Source organism: Falco peregrinus, chromosome 1, assembly GCF_023634155.1.
Source record: "Falco peregrinus isolate bFalPer1 chromosome 1, bFalPer1.pri, whole genome shotgun sequence".
In the NCBI taxonomy this organism is placed as follows: domain Eukaryota; kingdom Metazoa; phylum Chordata; class Aves; order Falconiformes; family Falconidae; genus Falco; species Falco peregrinus.
The window spans coordinates 34,355,361-34,373,362 of record NC_073721.1 but is presented as its reverse complement, the minus strand read 5'-3'; the positions used below and the strand labels follow the sequence as shown (position 1 = coordinate 34,373,362).

Below are 18,002 nucleotides of genomic sequence, written 5' to 3'. Positions count from 1 at the left end.
TGCCTCAACAGTGACATGACTGTCTCTGCTGCTGTTCTTCTAGATAAGGAAATGCGGGCATTGTAGTGAGGAGAGAAGGCAGAACAGACATAATTAACTTTTCACATCTCTAGGAGTGGGAGAATGCAAATAAAAAAATTCTCGTGCATCCACTGCTGAATGGCTACCCAACCAGGTCAATGGGTGGAGGTGGAGCACCCCACACCCTGTGTAAAGAGTTGACCTACACTGAATGTCATCTCAGCCTGATGACCACTGGGGCCTCTTCACAACTGCTGAAGTTGTTTGAGAACTGCTAGGAACAACTGCAACCCAGTCCCAAGCTCTGAAGGCCAATTCTCAAACACTTATGTTTTAAATCACTTCTGCATAGGACCAGAGACAACGGACACAAGTTGGATGCTGGAGAAATTTCAATTAGATACCTGGAAAAGATTGCTTATTCCAACTGCTAATGGAACAGACTGCTTGGAGAGGCACTGGTATCTCCAACCTTTGAAGTGTTTGAGACGTGACTGGAGAAGTCTCTGAGCAACTGCTCTAATTAGGCTTGTTTTGAGAAGGAGGCTGGACCAGATGACATCTAAAGGTCCCTTCCAACCTAAATTGTTTTATGATTCTACAAAATGCTGAAGAATAACTGTAAGGTCTGGACTATCCTGGAGTTCAAAAGTTTAACTAGAAGTAATGCCAGAAGCAGGACTACCAGGATTTTTGCGGACAGAAGAGTGAACAAGTTTGACTATAACTGGCACGGAGGGCATGCATTCCGTTTCTGGTTGTAGTCACATTGGTTATGCAGCTGTTGGCAAGTCATATATAACATATCACCTGAGAGCTGAACGCTTACTGCTTCATTTCCATCAGCTGGAGGTAGTCTCTCCATCCTGTTGGAAACCAGGTTTTCAAAATCCCTTTTGTAAGAGCAAATGTGTTCATGAGCTTCTCAAAGCATCATTGGTAACAATTCAGAAGACTGAAATCTGAAGATTAAGAGAAGTTCTGGCATAAAAATTTCCTGGTGAATCACAGTAGAAGAAGTTGTTCTAGAGGGTAGTAGCTATTTTCCTAAAATATTTTTCTGCAAATTGGAGAAGGGTAGACGGAATTTATCTGCTAATTGGATAAAGATTCAAATCTACTGAAATTTTTATCTGGTTACTTTTAGGTTTGTTTGTTTCCCACTGGGCCATGTGTGGCTTGGAGACTGTCCAAATTCTTCTCTTAAAAAGTTTTTCTAGACTATTGGCTTAGGATACGGGTGAAACAGTGAAGATCTTTCAGAACATACTCTTTCTGCTTCTTTTTAACACATTTTGTGCTTTTAACACATTGGGGCTGAGACCGAGAGATAGATGTCTGAGACTGTAATATCGCAGGTGACTGCAGAAGATGCCGTTTCCTTATGTTAAAACCTATTTGAAATTAGGCTGAGTTTCTGTTACAGTCTTACAGTTTTAAAGAGTAGTCATAAAATGTCAGGATGTCCAGAGCTATGGATACACGTAAAAGGAAATTATTAATGTTTTGACATGATCAACATGCCAATATTATCCTGGTAATGCAATGCCACGAGTGGAATATTGTAGTTTAGCAGAATCTCAGTAGGTTTATTTACAGGGGGGTGAGGGGGTGGAGTGGGGAGAAAGAATGTATAGGTCATTGCAAAGTGCAAATATTTAAAAACACTTACTACAAAAGATCCCTTACCCAAAATACTGGGAAATAACAAATTCCAATACATGTCTGGCTACCTAGAGCTGTAAACTTGGATAGGAATACCTGTACCTCTTATGCCACCAATTTCCTTAGTGAGCTATGGCAACCTGCAAAACCTGTCCCCACTTTTACTCCCCATCTCCAGAACATTTTATGCACAAATACACAGCCGGGGAATTTAGGTCATACAAAGGCAGTAACTTAGCCCTCTAGCTATCTAAATATCTAATCTCCTAGTATATTTGGCCAGATTCAGAAGAGATGCTGCTTCACCTTTCCCCGACAGTAAAACCAGAAACAGGCATTAATTTGATGCATGGGGTGTTAGACCATCATACAACTTCAAGCATATCAGAAAACACATATTGTGGGAGCAGCAACCAAGGTGAGCAATGCTCAGTTTAACATTACCTTTTCTGTATAATAATGATGTGAAGAACAGTCCTCCAGCATTTTCCTTTATTGGTTCCAGTAATTAAGTGAAACATTTTGTGGTCTGTACTGAAGTATGCAGAAATTAGGACACAACTGCCAGTCTGTGCTAATAATTTTTCTTACAGTTGTACTTATCTAATTTGTGCTGATTTCTTGGGGGTCTGAATTTCATGATTATTCTTGTGACTAAACAACACTGGGATGATGCTGAGGCTGGGCTAATGCTAGACCCTTCTACACAACAGTCACAAACAAATCAAACTCACTGTAGGTGTATGTCTTATGCAGTTTTTAAATAGCATCCTGAGAATCTTCTGCTGCAAGCTGCATCTATACCAAGGCTTTGCTTTTTGCACATGTACCTGAGCTGAGCTTAAATCCTAACCTGCCTTTCGCCTGGACAGGTGACTCAGCTCGGTGTTTTTGTTAAAGAAAAAGGAAAACCAGTGCTTTTCTGACACACAGAAACATGCCATCTTGGTGTTCAACTACATAATCCTTTTGTCTGAAAAGAAGAGCCCAAGTATATTTCGGAAAGATCACATTTTTCATTTGGCTCATGGAACACTTATAAACTAGGACTCCTAACTGTGATTCCCAAACACAAAACGAAGTCAAAGGTTACAGCATATGTTTTTGTTTCAGCTTCTCCAAATTATTTGCAAATGTATTCAAACACAATATGAAGAGATACTTTATTTTATTGAAAATAACAGACTACAGGGTGCTGCAAAAAAGGCTGAGGTACCTCAAGCATAAACACTGAAAGAATACATTGGTTTAGAAACCCATAAATCCTTATTTGAATCTGCCAACCTGAAAGCCAAGTAAAGCCCGAAAAAACTATTTTTCCTAAATGCTATGTCTGATTAAGCCATACTATTAAATGACAGCTGAACTTTAACATTAATATGATATTATTTAAATAACTGCATGATTTTTTTTTACACTAAAATGATGAATGATTTTTGGACAGCTCAATTGACATAAAGCAAGAAACCCCTTTAATGAGATTTGACAAAATGGAGACATATGCAGAATATTCGTTACAGCTCATGTCGCAGAGCCCTTCCTGGGGAGACTTGGGTTTGGTTGTGTCTTTTCTTTTGTTCATTTTTTTTATAGTTTATTTTGATTGTCTACAGGCACTGAACCATCCCTTTCAATTGCCACTTCCTTTCTCCATGGATTTTAAATTTAGCTTGTGTCATTTACATATTACTCAATCAGAGAATTTTATATGTTACAGTTTGGAGTTGGAATTGTAAGAAATCTGGATGAAGGCATGAGGTTCAGTCATTTTAACCTTTGTCAGCTGGGTATACAAGAAACTAACGAAGATGTTTTTCTGAGAAGACTTACGAGGAGATAAATCTTGCACCAAAAAACTTCTTAAATTCTGATTGTGATATTTTCCAAGCCATGTGACGAATCAACAACTCTGCTAAAACTTTCTCTTCCTTTCTTTTTTTCTTTAATAAGAAAATTGCATTAAGCAAATATGCAACATAAAAGCCAATGGCAAGGGTAATTTCATACTGAACGCTTCAGAGGATGCTCTAAACCCCTTTAAAACTGTGTTTTCATAGCACCCAGCAACACCTATTAGAGGGATGCTTTTCTTCTTCAGGAAGTGGAATGTATATAGAAATACACGCATCACAAAGAAGCTCAGGTGCTGTTTCACTGGGTAAAGAACACATACCCAGAGATGCCATTAATTCAAAACATCTGTCTGGGAAGGTACCAACGGAAACTTAAGGTGGCTTATAATCACTGGATAACTCCCTCTCTGCAGTTCCACGTGGACTGTTAGGATGTTGCAATTTTTTCCTTTCTGTATCACCTCACTTTGATCCCAGGGACAATTTTATAACATTGAAAGCATGGAAGAAACATGCTAAAACCACAAGGTCTGACAACGTGTCTGCCCCATCTATTCAGGCAGAATTGATCATTTTAACCATTTTCTCTGTGTGTAAATTTACAGTGCCCCAAAACATTTACAAACTTTCTCACATAAAATCTAACAGGTAAAAAACCCTCAAAACACTGAATCACTCAAGAGTAAGGAACACAGGAAATCATCATCAAAAGGCTTAATTTTAGAACAGACATACAAAAGAAAACCAAATAAAAAGAAACCAAGATGAGAAATGATTGAGTAATGGGTAATCCCTTAGGCTAAGAAAACTCTTTCCATAGCTGTGATAAAGCCTTTCCTCTAACCCTGCCTGCTTTATACCAGTGTTCATTCAAAGACATTGTACATAGCAGCCTGTGTAAAGAAAACCAGGTACATCAGCAAAATGCTGAGGTTGAATTAAAACTAAGCATAAAGGCACGGAGAGAGAGGAAAAAAAAATAAAGAGTGGAAATGTCCCTACCTTGGCCTTACCTTCGCAACATTCCTGTCAAAATCCTGGAACTCTTCCCCAGGTTTGCATCTGTTTCTCTAAGCTGGGAGAAAAAAAAAAAAAATAAAAAAAAAAATAGGCCTGTTAAAGGCAAAAGGCACACGTACTTCATTCAGTGCAAAGGACAGATATTTCTACTGTCATTTGAGTCAGTCACCTTCAGGTTTAGCCCACAACAAACTCACATGTAAGAAAGCCACCAAAGCTCTGAAACTTAAAATTTTTTTGTCTGGTGTTCAGTTACGCAAAGATGAAACCCACAGAAGACAAGACAAAGGTAACAAAGATGAACCAGAATAAAGAGCAAAAGCTTAACAAATAAAGGGTTGCAGGTAGAAGCTACACAAATTGGTATCCATAATTCCTATTGATGTATGCATGTATATTGGTTATGTATATTAGTGAGAGCATCAGGGGATGAAGAGGCAGCTATGTGCTGCGTTCCTGATGCTTTATGACATGAAAAAACAATCATATCTTTCTTTCACTGTTTTTCAAAGACAGAAGTTTAAAGCAAAAGCAGTAACACAGAACAGCGTACTTTAGTGAATGTGTTAAAGAAATACGCCTATACTGTCCCTTCAATACAAAACTTGTACTGACCTTACAGCAGCCAGCAGTGGGATGGATACCCAAATACTCTGTGAACAGTGTACAGTATGCACATAAGGCACAGCTGTACAATATATATTTTTGCACGTAAAGTTCACTCACTGAAAATAACATATATAGTAGTTTGTTAGGACACAGGAAACCTACTTTTACAGCTAAACTTAACTAGCTGCCTTGCTCTACAGCGCTCTCAAAAACTTGCAGAATAGGTAAAAGCACAACTGAATAAAAAATGAAATCGGAAGATGAAATTTTTTGAAGCAAATGAACTTCATATTAAAAAAAAACCCAATTAGTTCTAATCTTTAAAAGGAGTTTAAACTTTCCTTCTATTTTTTGCGTTTATTAGTCTCCCACAAAATGTTGTCTAGAAATGAAGAAGTGTATAGGAAGAACAGTCACAATCCTATCACCTCTTTCGCTACTGACAACTGAAGGAGAGACATCTTTGGATTTTGGGGGGATTTTGGAGACAGTGGGACATCAAAATCTGCTGTAAATGATAATATAATGATTGTCAGCTATAAAGTAGCAGGGACCACTGTTTCTAACGTGACCCAAACACAGCTGTGCGTACATACATAAAACCACTCTTCTCCTTATGAAAGCTGAATATTTACTACTTCATTATCAAATCAGATTGAAAGGATTACCTGACTCATTGACTTCTTACTAAAGAAACATTGTTGTAGAAGACAAAACACATCCTGTGTTATAAATCCATCAAAACAGTAACACTGCCAAGAAAAGTGGCAGTCTTCCAATAACAAATCACCTTCACCATAACAAACCACTATTATATCTCGAATATATGCATAGCAGCAATATTAAAGTCAGTTTCTATTCTGGAGCCCAATACTGTAAATGTTTGCTACCAGGTTTAATGTTTACTACTGAAATCAGTGGTTGCAATCAATGACACATCACCTTTTTCCATAAATTTCCTCCTTGTTCTTGTAAAAGGTATTAAGGAAATACCAAGTACAAGCTGGGACTCAATACCACCATCTAAGACTTGCTCTTAGCAAGATCATATTCAGTGGGAAGGCTTGCACCAACTCTCAGATCTCTGTAATTATGTACCATGATGGAACAAAGATGAGCATTATATTCCAGGGAGTCCATTCCTTCATTTTTTTCCTGATTCATCTAGACAACTCAAGCTCCAGAAAAGCAGTTTAGCCCAGTGTGACACAAGTAACAGAAGAAAAAATGTCACAATAATTTTTAAAAGGCTCATTAAAAAGCCAAGTTCTTAGCTATGCTAGAAGGGAATCTGAAGTACAAATGTATGCTTTACATTGGTCTTTCATTTTTCATAAAGATGCATTTAACACTTGGGGCTTCTCATCCCTTCGCACAGAAAAGTAGCGCTCTCCTTTTTCCCGTTACATGTTTGATCCCAACTTTCCCTCTCTTGCTGCAGGTTTCCACCTGACAGCTAGAATCAGTACTGATACTTAGGAAGGGGAAGCTGAATCTTAGAGGTTTTACGCACTCCTCTAAGCAAGATGACCTCATAATTTTATGGTAATTAAACCCCCCCCAAAATAAGGGAAAGAAACGTTAAAAAAGAAACAAACATGTACACGCATAGTTGGAAGATCTCTAGCTACCTCCCAAGAGAACATTAAAACGCCATTTTTTCTTCCTGCACCAGCAGAAAAAACAACATAAAGAGTTTCCAACTGTAAACTTGTTTTTATTTAACACTGATAGTTCTTCCATCATTTCTTTACCAACACCAGTGCACTGCAGAAGCCAAAGAACCGGTGGCATGCAAACCTGTGACACAGCATATGACAGCACTTCCTTGCTTCATAGAACTGCTGTAGTGAAAACGTTTTGAAAGATGCTTTGATATTATCAATGGCAAATCTACATGGTGTTTAAGAAAACTTTTAAAAAGTAATATTAAGAATAATACTGAGAAATGAAGGAAGATGAACACGATGCTGATGTTGATATCTAGTCTTCCTTAGACATATTTTAATTTGAGATATTCCTAAGAGATGCTGCATCTTTTACAGTCCTTTATGCTCCAGTTAACCTATATGACTCTTGTAGCAGAGCTTTTATCCCTGCTCTTTGGCTTTAAAAAAAAAAAAAAAGTTTAGGGAATTCCTCTTGACAACTGTTATTACCCATGTATTTTGTACTGTACGTGATTTTTTTATTTATTCAAAATGCCAGCTGTTTTGCCTTTTTCTTCATTCAAATGTTTTACTCTACAGACAGAAAAATTCATACATGTAAATTTAACCAAACTATAGCAACACTAATTCCTTTAAATTCTGCTCATAAGAACATCTTCCCAGTTTTCACAATATCCAACTGCTAAGAACTGACCATCATATTCATGCTGACATTTGACTTCCAGAAGACAGATTTGTTCCCTGGTTGATTATCTGATAACTTTGTGCATTCAGTGTAAAGCTATTATGCATTGACAGAGCACCCTCTGTCCTGGTCTTTCAAAAACCTCCATGAAACAGAAAATTTGCCAAGTTATCCAAGATCATCCATGACTGTGCATCTGAGTATATAGACAGCTGGGACAGATGCACTCATGTGGTTCTACTGGAGAACTTTTCTGAATACTCTAAACAAAGTATTTTAAGTGGTGTATGATTTGAAACTTGGAATTTCAGATCTTCCATTTACAACAAGAGGTCTTTCACTGAAGTGTGATACAATATACTTTCCTAGAATAGCCTTATTTTTAATATTGCTCCTTGCAGCTCACAGGTTTTGTCATCAAAGAAATCTGATTTTCAGGTGGAGGGCACAGAAATGGAAAAGTTATACTATGAACCATGTGTACAGAGTCATCAGAACTATATATTCCCTATTTCCTGAGGATTTTTAGGATCAGCAGAAAGGGGTACACATTTTTCATCTCCATTACCCAGGTTTCCCTTGTCCAGCTAGAAACACAAAAGCATCTCAGACTCCGCAGTCCCTATCGATATGAGGAGCAGAGGTGAAATAAGATACAAGGTTGCCTGAACAACATTTGGTAAATGCTCACAATCCTTAGTTACATTTAATGATTTAGTTACACTTAATGTTTTAAAGTAGCTAATGGCCAGGACTTCAGAAACCAACTGGTACAGCTGACAGAAAATGCCTTGTTAAAGCCATCATGTGATGCTTTCCCAATCAAAGCTATCCACGTAAAGAAACTCCCTGGGGCAGATAAAGGAGTTTTCTTAAGTGGCATCGGTCAACTAGAAGGCCTATGGGAGGACTTAGCTTTGACAAAATTGGACACTCAGGAAAGTGTCTGATCAGTGTGTCACGGACAGAAAGTCACAGGTGCAGTCACTCCTGGTTCTGCGAGCAGAACTCGGAACCAGGCAGGCAAATTGCTCGGACTGAAGTTCAGAGAAGTCGTACGCATTGGATGGGATAGGCCTCTGAGCACCTCCATTAACTCTGCAGAGCAGAGCTGATCCCTACAGAGGCAACAGAAGCCAAAAATGACATAGATGTGTTCTCTTGACTGTGGTGACAGAACAGCAGTGTTAGAAAGCACTACCCATTCTTGCACACAGAACTGCCTAAGGAGGCAATTAGCAGCATTTGCAGCTACAAGGAGTAAGGTTGATCAACTGTTAGAATCTCAGTCATGGTACTGAACTTTGTTTCACAGAAAGTCCAAGAAGCCACTGCAATGGACACTGTACAAACCCTTCAAAGGACAGAAAACTGACCTAACTATAATGTTATTGACAGAAAACTTATTCCCAACAGCGGATTTGCTGACTTCAGTGTGACTCCCTGTAGGAGAGGCTTTGCAGGATTGGGCCTGTGTAAGACACTTCTAAAGTGCTTGACTGCAGATGGCAATTATGTGTCATGATAGCAGCTGATTTCTATAAAACTGATCAATATGCTGGGTCATTTTTGCATGCACAGAGAACTTGGCTCATGCAAATAAAATCCCAGCCCAGCAATTACTTATTATCAAACTTACCCTTTCCCGAGCACGCTGGATCTTCTCTCTGTCATGGCTGAGGTTTTCCAGCATCTCCTGTCCAATCTGCTCTGCATTAAAAAATCAAAATGTAAATCATGAAAAATACAGCTTATGACTGTCAGGCCTCAGAATGCCAGGTTAGATTGTAACAGTGGCATTTAATGTGTGTGGTAGCCTAATCAGTCCTTGCAACTGCAAAGAGGAAGACATCATTATACTAAATTTTAAGGTTTTCAAGCAACGTAAGACTGAAGAAGTTAACAAGCAAAGCATAAGCTGTCCCCCTGCAAGCTCTTGAGGTGGTCTAGGCCCTGGAAACTGACACTGACCCTTGGTCTGTGACACAAAAGCAAGGTGGCTTTCAGACTTGCTCCAAGCGCTGGGTGTTCTTACATCCCACACGCTCCCTAAGCTCACTCCCTGTCTTAGAAAGGAAGCCAGGAAGCCTTTGCAAAAACACTAGCCACCCTTATAAAGACACTGAGAAGTCATAGGAAAAGAATACTGCTCTCTGTGCCTCTCGGCATTTACCACTGATGCTTAAATAAAAGCTGTTTGAGGTGAAGGCTGGTTCCCGGTGTCTGTTTTGCTCCATCACGGACTATTTCTGGCAAGGTTAGAGGTACACTGTAATGAATCACCTGACGTTTTTAATAGCAGACGTAAATACTAATCTATTGTCATCACCGTTTGTGTACACAGGGGTTGTTTGCTCCCACAGCTTATGCTGAACCAAAGCCTGCAAAATTACAGGCCAGAGGCCTCAAGATATGGTAAAAAGATGACACAAGACGCCAAAACTTTACTCTTCAAACAGCTCCTGTCAAATGTTCCTCTAACGCTGAAATATTAGCAGCAAGGATAGAGAAGAGATTTTAATCTTCAAAGCTCTATAGAAACATTAAGAAACCCTCCCTGTATTTCCCTCAAGGAGAAAAATAAGTTAAATCGCTCCCGTTTTACAGATGGGGAAACAGGCTCCAGGAGCTGAAGCAGCTGTAGCTTGCCTCAGGACACAGCACGTGTGAGGCAACCAGCGGTTCTGTGCGCCCTCGTTGAGGCTATTTAGCTAGCTTGCCAGAGATACGCACCAAAATGGAGTAGAAAAACTATAAAAACATGATTTTTTTTTCATAACATCAAAACTCATGCCTTGCTTTTGTTCTGGTGAATGAATGGGATCTTAAAATGTCATTATTTGAGGAGCCCCAAGAAAAGTAATCATTAAAAATTCACCAATATGTTAGTAGAGCAAACATGACTATTCCTATCTTTTTTTTTAATAGATTCAGTCCATTTTCAGGAAACAAAAGTAGAACCACCTCAAACTTTTTTTTTCTAAATCCATTTAACACAACGTACACACTCTGCCAGATAAAGTCTAAGGAAATTCATTACATATATATTTCTCTATCTGTTGCCAAGTACAGTACAAGTAAGATAAATATTTCCTCAGATATCTGACCACAAATTGACATCCTCATTATGCTATCTTGTCCCTCTTGGCTTGCTGCTCTGTACTTTTAGCTGTATATACAATGCCTCCCAAAGGTGAAATGTGGTAAGATATATGGTTATTGAGTTAAAAAAGCTGTAAGGTGCAGCACAGCTATACAAATGGTAGCCTGAGAAAGCGATTCAAGAGAGCTTTGCCTATGCTTGCATGTCAAAGGACTTACTGGATAAAACTATACTGAGCTTATTCCTCATCAAAGCACTCAAAATACTGTAATACACAGACAGATACAAGCATTCAATGTAATCTGGGGGAGAAAAACCAAAGCAAAATCCCTTAAAAACAGAGGGAAAAAAAATCAACAAATTACTAGCCAAATAGCATGAGGTGAAATGATAACAAGTATTTATTGCTAAAAATTATAGATACGTTTGCACAGACATAAAGGAGCGTGAGAAGCAGATTTCGCTTCAAAGAAATAACTATAAAGTAAATGGCTAAAATGGCCTGGTATTTCACAAACAAAGCTCAAAAATATCTTTATAGGAAACAGCTCTATTTTTATTACACCAATTTTAAGCAAGTTACTGTGGTTGGTTTTTTTTTTTTTTTTTCATCTTCTTCCTGTCACTGGCAAGTTCACACTCTTAGCTTTTTATAATGATTGAGTTTATTTTCCAACCATCAATGTGACAGCAGCATCAACTGTAAGTGAGGGTAAAACACCGTCACTTTGACGAATAGTGTATTTTCCTCTCATTGTCGATGACTGAAGACATCAATAAATAAGGAAGGAGAGCATGTCAGCCAGAATATCACAGAATGAATTGTTGATATGACACTTAGGGATTAAACCTTCAGCCATGAAGTTCAACCTAGCAGAGGGGTCTGAGAACTGAGATAGCTGCGTTTCTTCCCAGCAGCCTCTATAGATAAATAATTGGATGGATCATCAATTTTACAGGAGCAGCTTTACTCTACATGCACTTTAGTTGATGATCTTTGGCCTTTTTTGGGCTAAAATAAAAACATAGAGTTGAACAAAGAGACGTAACGGAGGCAACATAATCTCACAATAAGTTTGCAAACATAAATTGACACCTTTATCCACAGATCCTCTTCGTATCCTTATTCTACTCAGAAAATTCACTGATGACAGTGAAACTTGATTTTTAGCTGGAAGGTCAAGACAGCCAAACAAAAATATTAATAAATAGAGAAAACACAGACTGATAAACGATATGAAGACATGTGTCCTCAATTGGTTTGCAACTGAAGGTGCCCCAGACTGGAAATAAAGTAGCACACAGCACATTTATTACAAGTTTGATACGATTGCTATCTGCTTGCTATCATTTTTCAAGTTCCCACACAACTCTGATGATCTCCTGCCAGTTAAAAACTTCACCTGTATGGCAGATTTATGCTTTTAGTGCAACAGTGCTGTATAGATCTTTCCAGACTACTTAGGATGCAAATCGTTGATGATGCTACTACAGTTATGTGAAAAGGTCAGGTTTCTGAGATATACTTTAGTGCAGATGCATAAATTAAGACCAGTACACAAAGTGAAGGGTGTTGCATGTTGCCAATAATGGTGTTATTTCCAAAGAATCTTAACAAACGTCAATTATTTGGGCATTATCCCATCCCTTTTAGTCGGTATTTACAGGCAATGTCTAGTACAGTGCAGTCCCAAGTCCTACAAAATACTGCATTGTGCTGCCTCTTCTAACTGAAATTCCCAAAGAGATGCACGAAATTATGTTCTAAATTACAGCTAAACTATAAGAAGCAGAAGGGTGAATGCATTTACATCAGTATTATCTATGTACTGACAGAGGGCAGGAATATTTGATATAGCAATTATCTCAGTCTTAAGCAACACTGTGATGAACAGAAAAAAATTTCTTAAAAAGTACATAATATTAACAAGCATCAGCCTTAAAGGGTGAATGCTAAAATTCACAGCTCTAAATGTATTCCGCCCTAAAAGTGTTTGAACAAGGTATGGGAAATCAGTCTCCTCAGTGATGAACACTTTAATAATGCTATGTTGTGGGTCCAACACAAACGGTGCCTGGTTTTATGAGATTGCGTTATGCAAAAAATACTACATTTCTTATCCTAACACTCTGAAACTAAGTAGAAGAATGAAAAAGTCCCAACTGAAGAAAAAACAGCCCCCCAAACCCCAACAAATGCAAACCCACCTTTCCCCCTTCATGGGTGCAAAAATCAGCACATGGTTTTCAACTTTTATATTAAGATAAACACAAAAGATAATGATCACTTCTACCGACGCTTTACACTCCTGAATATGCCTTTGATTTGGAATTTGCCTGTAACCTATATGCAGTATTTATTTATACATACAAATCATAATTATTTAATACATGTTCCACAAAGTTTTATTTCTAATACCTACACATATCAAGGATGCAAAATAAGTTGTGCTTGACTGCCTTTTCATTTCCTTTTTTTGCCTCCAGCCATTTAAGTATTTATTTACTTTATCAGCTAAACTGATTCTGAAAGAGTTTTTTCTAATCACTCAAGTCAATAACATTTTTTGCCTTAAGAATTGACTAATATATTTACTCCAGAGACAGAAACGATATGGAATGAGCCTCTCTAGGATTCTGAAAAAAAAAGCCATACATTTTTATGAATTTCGAAGACAGAGTTCCCATTTATCTCTTTGTATGAAAAATTAAATAATCCAACATGGTTCACACAGCACTTTTCCTCTGAAGGTATACTGAGTATATGTGCATGTCTGTATATATATTTATATAAATGTTTCAGAAGAGACAGCAGATACCTTGATATGGTTTAAAATGTAAAAAAAGCTTAAAAACAACAACACCATGGAGAGGATGCCTGGAAATATGATTTACCCAATCTCATCATACATACAATGCATGCATCTGAGCTACGTAATTAGTGGTGGGAAAAGAGAAACTAATTTACACTGGGAAAAGCAGATGATCATGTTAAAAATCAAGATTGCTGTTATACAGAATCATGAAATAAACCCCAAAAAACACCATGTACTGTGCAAGAAAGAATCAGGGTAGGAACTCACTCTGAGATCCTCAGCCTCACAGAGTGAATAATGTCATTGGGGAGTGCAATTCTGTGTTGTCTTTGCACACAGAATTTTGCTCTGAAGATGCAGCAAACGCTTATGGAAACTTTTTGGAGAGGAACTATGCTGACACAGGCAGAAACTCAGTAAACATATTAAGGCTAGGACAATTTTTCCAAAAGCCACTCTGTTTTGGACAGGTTAAAAGTTTAGATTTTAGGAGACTAAGATAAATCAACAACAGCGGTTTCTGGAAAAAAAATTCTAGAAAGTGTTAAATGCTAGCTGTTCAGAGGTGACAGCAAGCAGATCTACAAACTAGGAAAATATATGTTGCAGGAGTTGGAAGAATTCAACTTCTCAAGAATAGGGCTGAGTCCAATGCTTTATGCTCCTGACAGCAGAAAGTTAATAAAGAAAGTGATGACATATCTTGAAGTGTACAGACAGGTAAAGGTCCTATAAATTTACAAGTTCACGGTTGATATATGTTTACATTGAACAGCCAATATAATCAGAGACAGAAGGATTTAGATCATTAAAGTTATTAAACAACAAGTACAGGTTAATACAGATAAATGAAGGATAATATAATGGCTATAAGCCAATGGAGAGATGATTTGTAGAGCATTAACAGAACAGTGAAATATGAGAGTTGGTCCTCAAATGCCCCAAGAATCTGCCACAAAGAAGTTAATCTGCATACTGTTAAGTGGTCACTTAACACAATAAAAAAAAAATTAGCTACATGCTATAGGGACTAGTTGGCCTCTTCAGCAGAAGCAAATGCTGTACCAGTAGAAAGAGTACTGACAGTCAACAGTGTACACTGAGGACATCCAACACTTCCAGGGCTATCAGAAGTTCAGTTGCAAGAGAGGATAAAAGAAGTTGCCCAGTTTTACTGTGAAAGCAAAAACCACCTAAAAATATCTCCCAACCCTCCAAAGTCCAAGATGTCCACCAAACTTAAAATAAAAGCATTTTTCAAATGAAAAAGCTACCTATAAGCTATAATGGATGTTCATGAAATTATATTCATCGGCTGACCGCAAAAGAGGTCCGTTGATCCCAAGGTCAGGAAAACCGGAAAGAAAAACATCCAGAACACCTAATCAGAATTCAGGCTTTGTGCTTTGTTCAAAATAAGGAAGAAAAGGTATTTGAGGAAGATGCCACATGCCTTTAAGAACAAACTGGGAGCATTTCATAACCAACACTTCCCATGGTCCAGCCCTACTCTGTCCTTCCCCAGGAAAAAAAAAAAAAGGCAGATGAATGAGAAGAAAATAGGAAAAAGAAAAGAGAAAGATGATATATGACAGACCTAGTAACTTCACCTCCAGTAGCCTTTTCTTCTTCTAAGGTTTCATACCTTTTCTGAAATCCTAACTTACATCAATCTTCTGGTATAAAACTACTCATTTCTCACTAACTGATGTATTTTTTTCTGCTTACTCCCATCACCCATCTAGCTGAGCTCCTTTACGAACATCCTCACAGCAACATTCACAGGAGGTGGCAGACTTTGATTCTCCTGAGCACTTGTCTACATTGAAGTCCAGCCATTGTTCCAGCCAGGCACCAGCTCAGCAATGCTCATCTGCTCCCAATTCCTCCCTTCACATCATCTTCCCACCACCTTCCTTCAAATAAGTTCTACGGCAAAAGAAAACCTTGCTTAGTGCATCAATAAGTAAACAACGTGCTACCCCCTTTTCAATCACTTATGTAAGTGAAGTTGGAAATGAACCCTCAGTATCTTCTTCTCCTTCTACTTTACGTGCTGTTAGGATGGAAAAGTCCCTGCTCGCTTGGAGCTTGGTGCAGGGAATGGGTGCTGCTGCACTACAGTGCTACCAATCTTTAACTTTTCTGAAAGCAATTTAGCAGGGGAGAGTATTAACAATCCTGGCTGCATCTAAATTAAGTTGCAGAAACGTATCCTCTAAAGCACGAGTCACAAACCATCACTTAATTAAGCTTATGATTCCAAACAGCACTGAGATGACACAACAATGAGCTTTGGTTCCTCTAACTATGGCTGGATTCATAGTGATGATTTAATCGAAAATGCTCCACCATCTACCAAATTTGCTATAAACTCAAAGCAGTGTAAATAATTACTTTAGACCCTGCAGTACTAGTTATTTCAAAGACCTCAAATGTGTAGGCAGAGAGCTGGCAACTTATACTCCTGCATTCAGCAGCTCATGGCTCATAAAGTTGGCCCTACCTCTATACTTGATTTACTCTTAAAGCAATAAAGGCACTTCAAGACACAGAGTTGCGCGTGAAATAGATGAGAGACTTTCAGCCAACCAGCAAACAAAAAACATTACATTAGGTCTTCTAAAGAGAAGAAAACATTTTGAAATCTTGAAATGTGTTTTAAAATTGAAGTGAGGAAAAAGATTTTTTTCAAACTTATTTAACTACAGAAAACCACAGCATATGACATTTAAACAGTACAAAGGCGAAGAAAAGTCTGCTAGTTATATCCGTAAACACTGGAACAATTTGTTGTTGTTTGTTTGTTTGTTTGTTTTGTTTTTTTAAAGTGATTCTTTGTGACCCATTTATGGAGCTCAACCTTACCAACAGGAACAAGGTTCTTTGCAGTAACTCAGCTTCTGGACATCAGAAAATCTATGAGAAAAGTACATCCTTCAACGTTTCAACCTCAGAAACTGTTCCTTGAAGCAAAAAGCAATGCCAACAAATGAAAACAAAGCCAGAGCCAAATAAAATGACATTTCAGTTTGTTCAGGTTTCCCCCAACATCCTGATGTAGCAGGTTTATCCTGAATCCACAGACCGATCAGAAAGTCAGGAAAGCTGGCAACACAAGCAAAAAGTCTATGCTTGTTTGATCTTTAATACTTCCATGAAGGTAAAGAGTGTTTTAACCTTTCTCGCACTGTTCAGCAATTCATTTTAAATGTGAATGGAACTATCTCCTGCTGTACTCACATTCATATTTAAACAATGAAAAATAGAAATGAAATAGTGTCCAGACATTAGAAAAATAAAACAAACCTAGAGGATGATTAATAAATAATGCTTAAAATCGTTGACCAAAAAGTATAGCAGTCTGTGCAAAAATAAAGCATTCTAAAAACTGTGTGTGTGTGTATATATATATCTATCTAAAACTTTCTTAAACATCAGAAAGCCCACAAAGCAGGTGAACAGCTCAGCAACCTCAAAGCTGGCTTCAGTGCAACTCATTCTTTGAATACGAATTAGCAATGGGTAATCGCAGCATATTTATGAGGCCTTTTGCCTGGTCCTTTTCTCCAGTGAATGCTGTATTATTCATTGCGTGTGCCCTGACCCCAGTGCGCTCCTGTTCTGACAAATCATACTTGATTAAGACAAATCTTTATTAGTTAGCTAGTCAACTTCCCCATTTATCATTTGCAAATCCCATTCTTTTCAGATACAGTAAAAGTAACTGAAACCATTTTTTCTCCATATAAAATAAAATGCTTGTTACAGACAGCAAGTGCAAACAGTAGCCTAAAAGTCAGTAACAGATGATAAAACAAAGGTTTAACAGGCATAAATTACAAGTGTGGCAAAACTCTAACACCATAGTGTACTTAAGATAGGCTGAGAAACATTAATTAGCTCATCCTTTCGATGTTTCCCGTTTTTCCACCAACTAAATCTCTCTCTAAATGCCATATAAATGACTATTGCAAAGTTGGAGGCTGAAAGTACTGAGGTTTAAAAAATAATAATGAAGAAAATGCTGAGGAAAGTTATCGAGGTTTCTACCAAAAAAAAAAAAATCTTTTCAAAGTTGATCTTTAAAAGGAAGCAAAATGAATTCAAAATTATTCATGAAGCTTTAGTTTCCCTTGAAAACGTAGTATTTCTCCAATGAGGTGGCAGTTGGGAGAAGAAAACCCTCTTTCATACAATGTTAGTTTATTCACTGGGTAACTTAAGACTAGAAAACTGTGTGATGTGTAATGCACACCAGTTTTGTCATGATAGTGGTTTTGCTTGCAGGGAAGGATGCTTCTTCAGTCAGGACTCTGGAGATCTGGAGCAGCTCCTTGGAGATGGAGGGACAAGAAGCAGAGGGAAAGGACAGTACATAGCTTATTGGGCTGGCTGTGGTTCAGGTTCCAGCTCTGCACTAGAGTTTTATTCTGGACTCTGGAGGGATGTCTAGGAAACGCTTACTTACCCATATCTTTGGTGATGAAGTTTAGTAGTTTGCGTATTCTGCTACATTTTGAATCTTGGTTTTATAAATAACGACATTTATACCCACCA

The 18,002-nt window shown here is 37.9% G+C and overlaps 1 protein-coding gene across 5 annotated transcripts in view; it reads right to left on the bottom strand.

Annotated features, from left to right (window-relative positions):
- Window positions 1–18,002, bottom strand: part of VTI1A (vesicle transport through interaction with t-SNAREs 1A) — a 274,342-nt gene that overhangs the window by 96,050 nt on the left and 160,290 nt on the right. For 3 of the 5 annotated variants that reach the window (XM_055793666.1, XM_055793665.1, XM_055793667.1), the window contains 2 exons: window positions 9,163–9,233; window positions 4,553–4,614 (listed from right to left, as the gene is read on the bottom strand). In XM_055793666.1, the coding sequence (XP_055649641.1) occupies window positions 4,553–4,614; window positions 9,163–9,233 (133 nt within the window). Of the gene's footprint in view, window positions 1–4,541; window positions 4,615–9,162; window positions 9,234–18,002 lie in introns of all 5 variants that reach the window. The other 2 variants (XM_055793668.1, XM_055793670.1) reach the window with 1 other exon arrangement.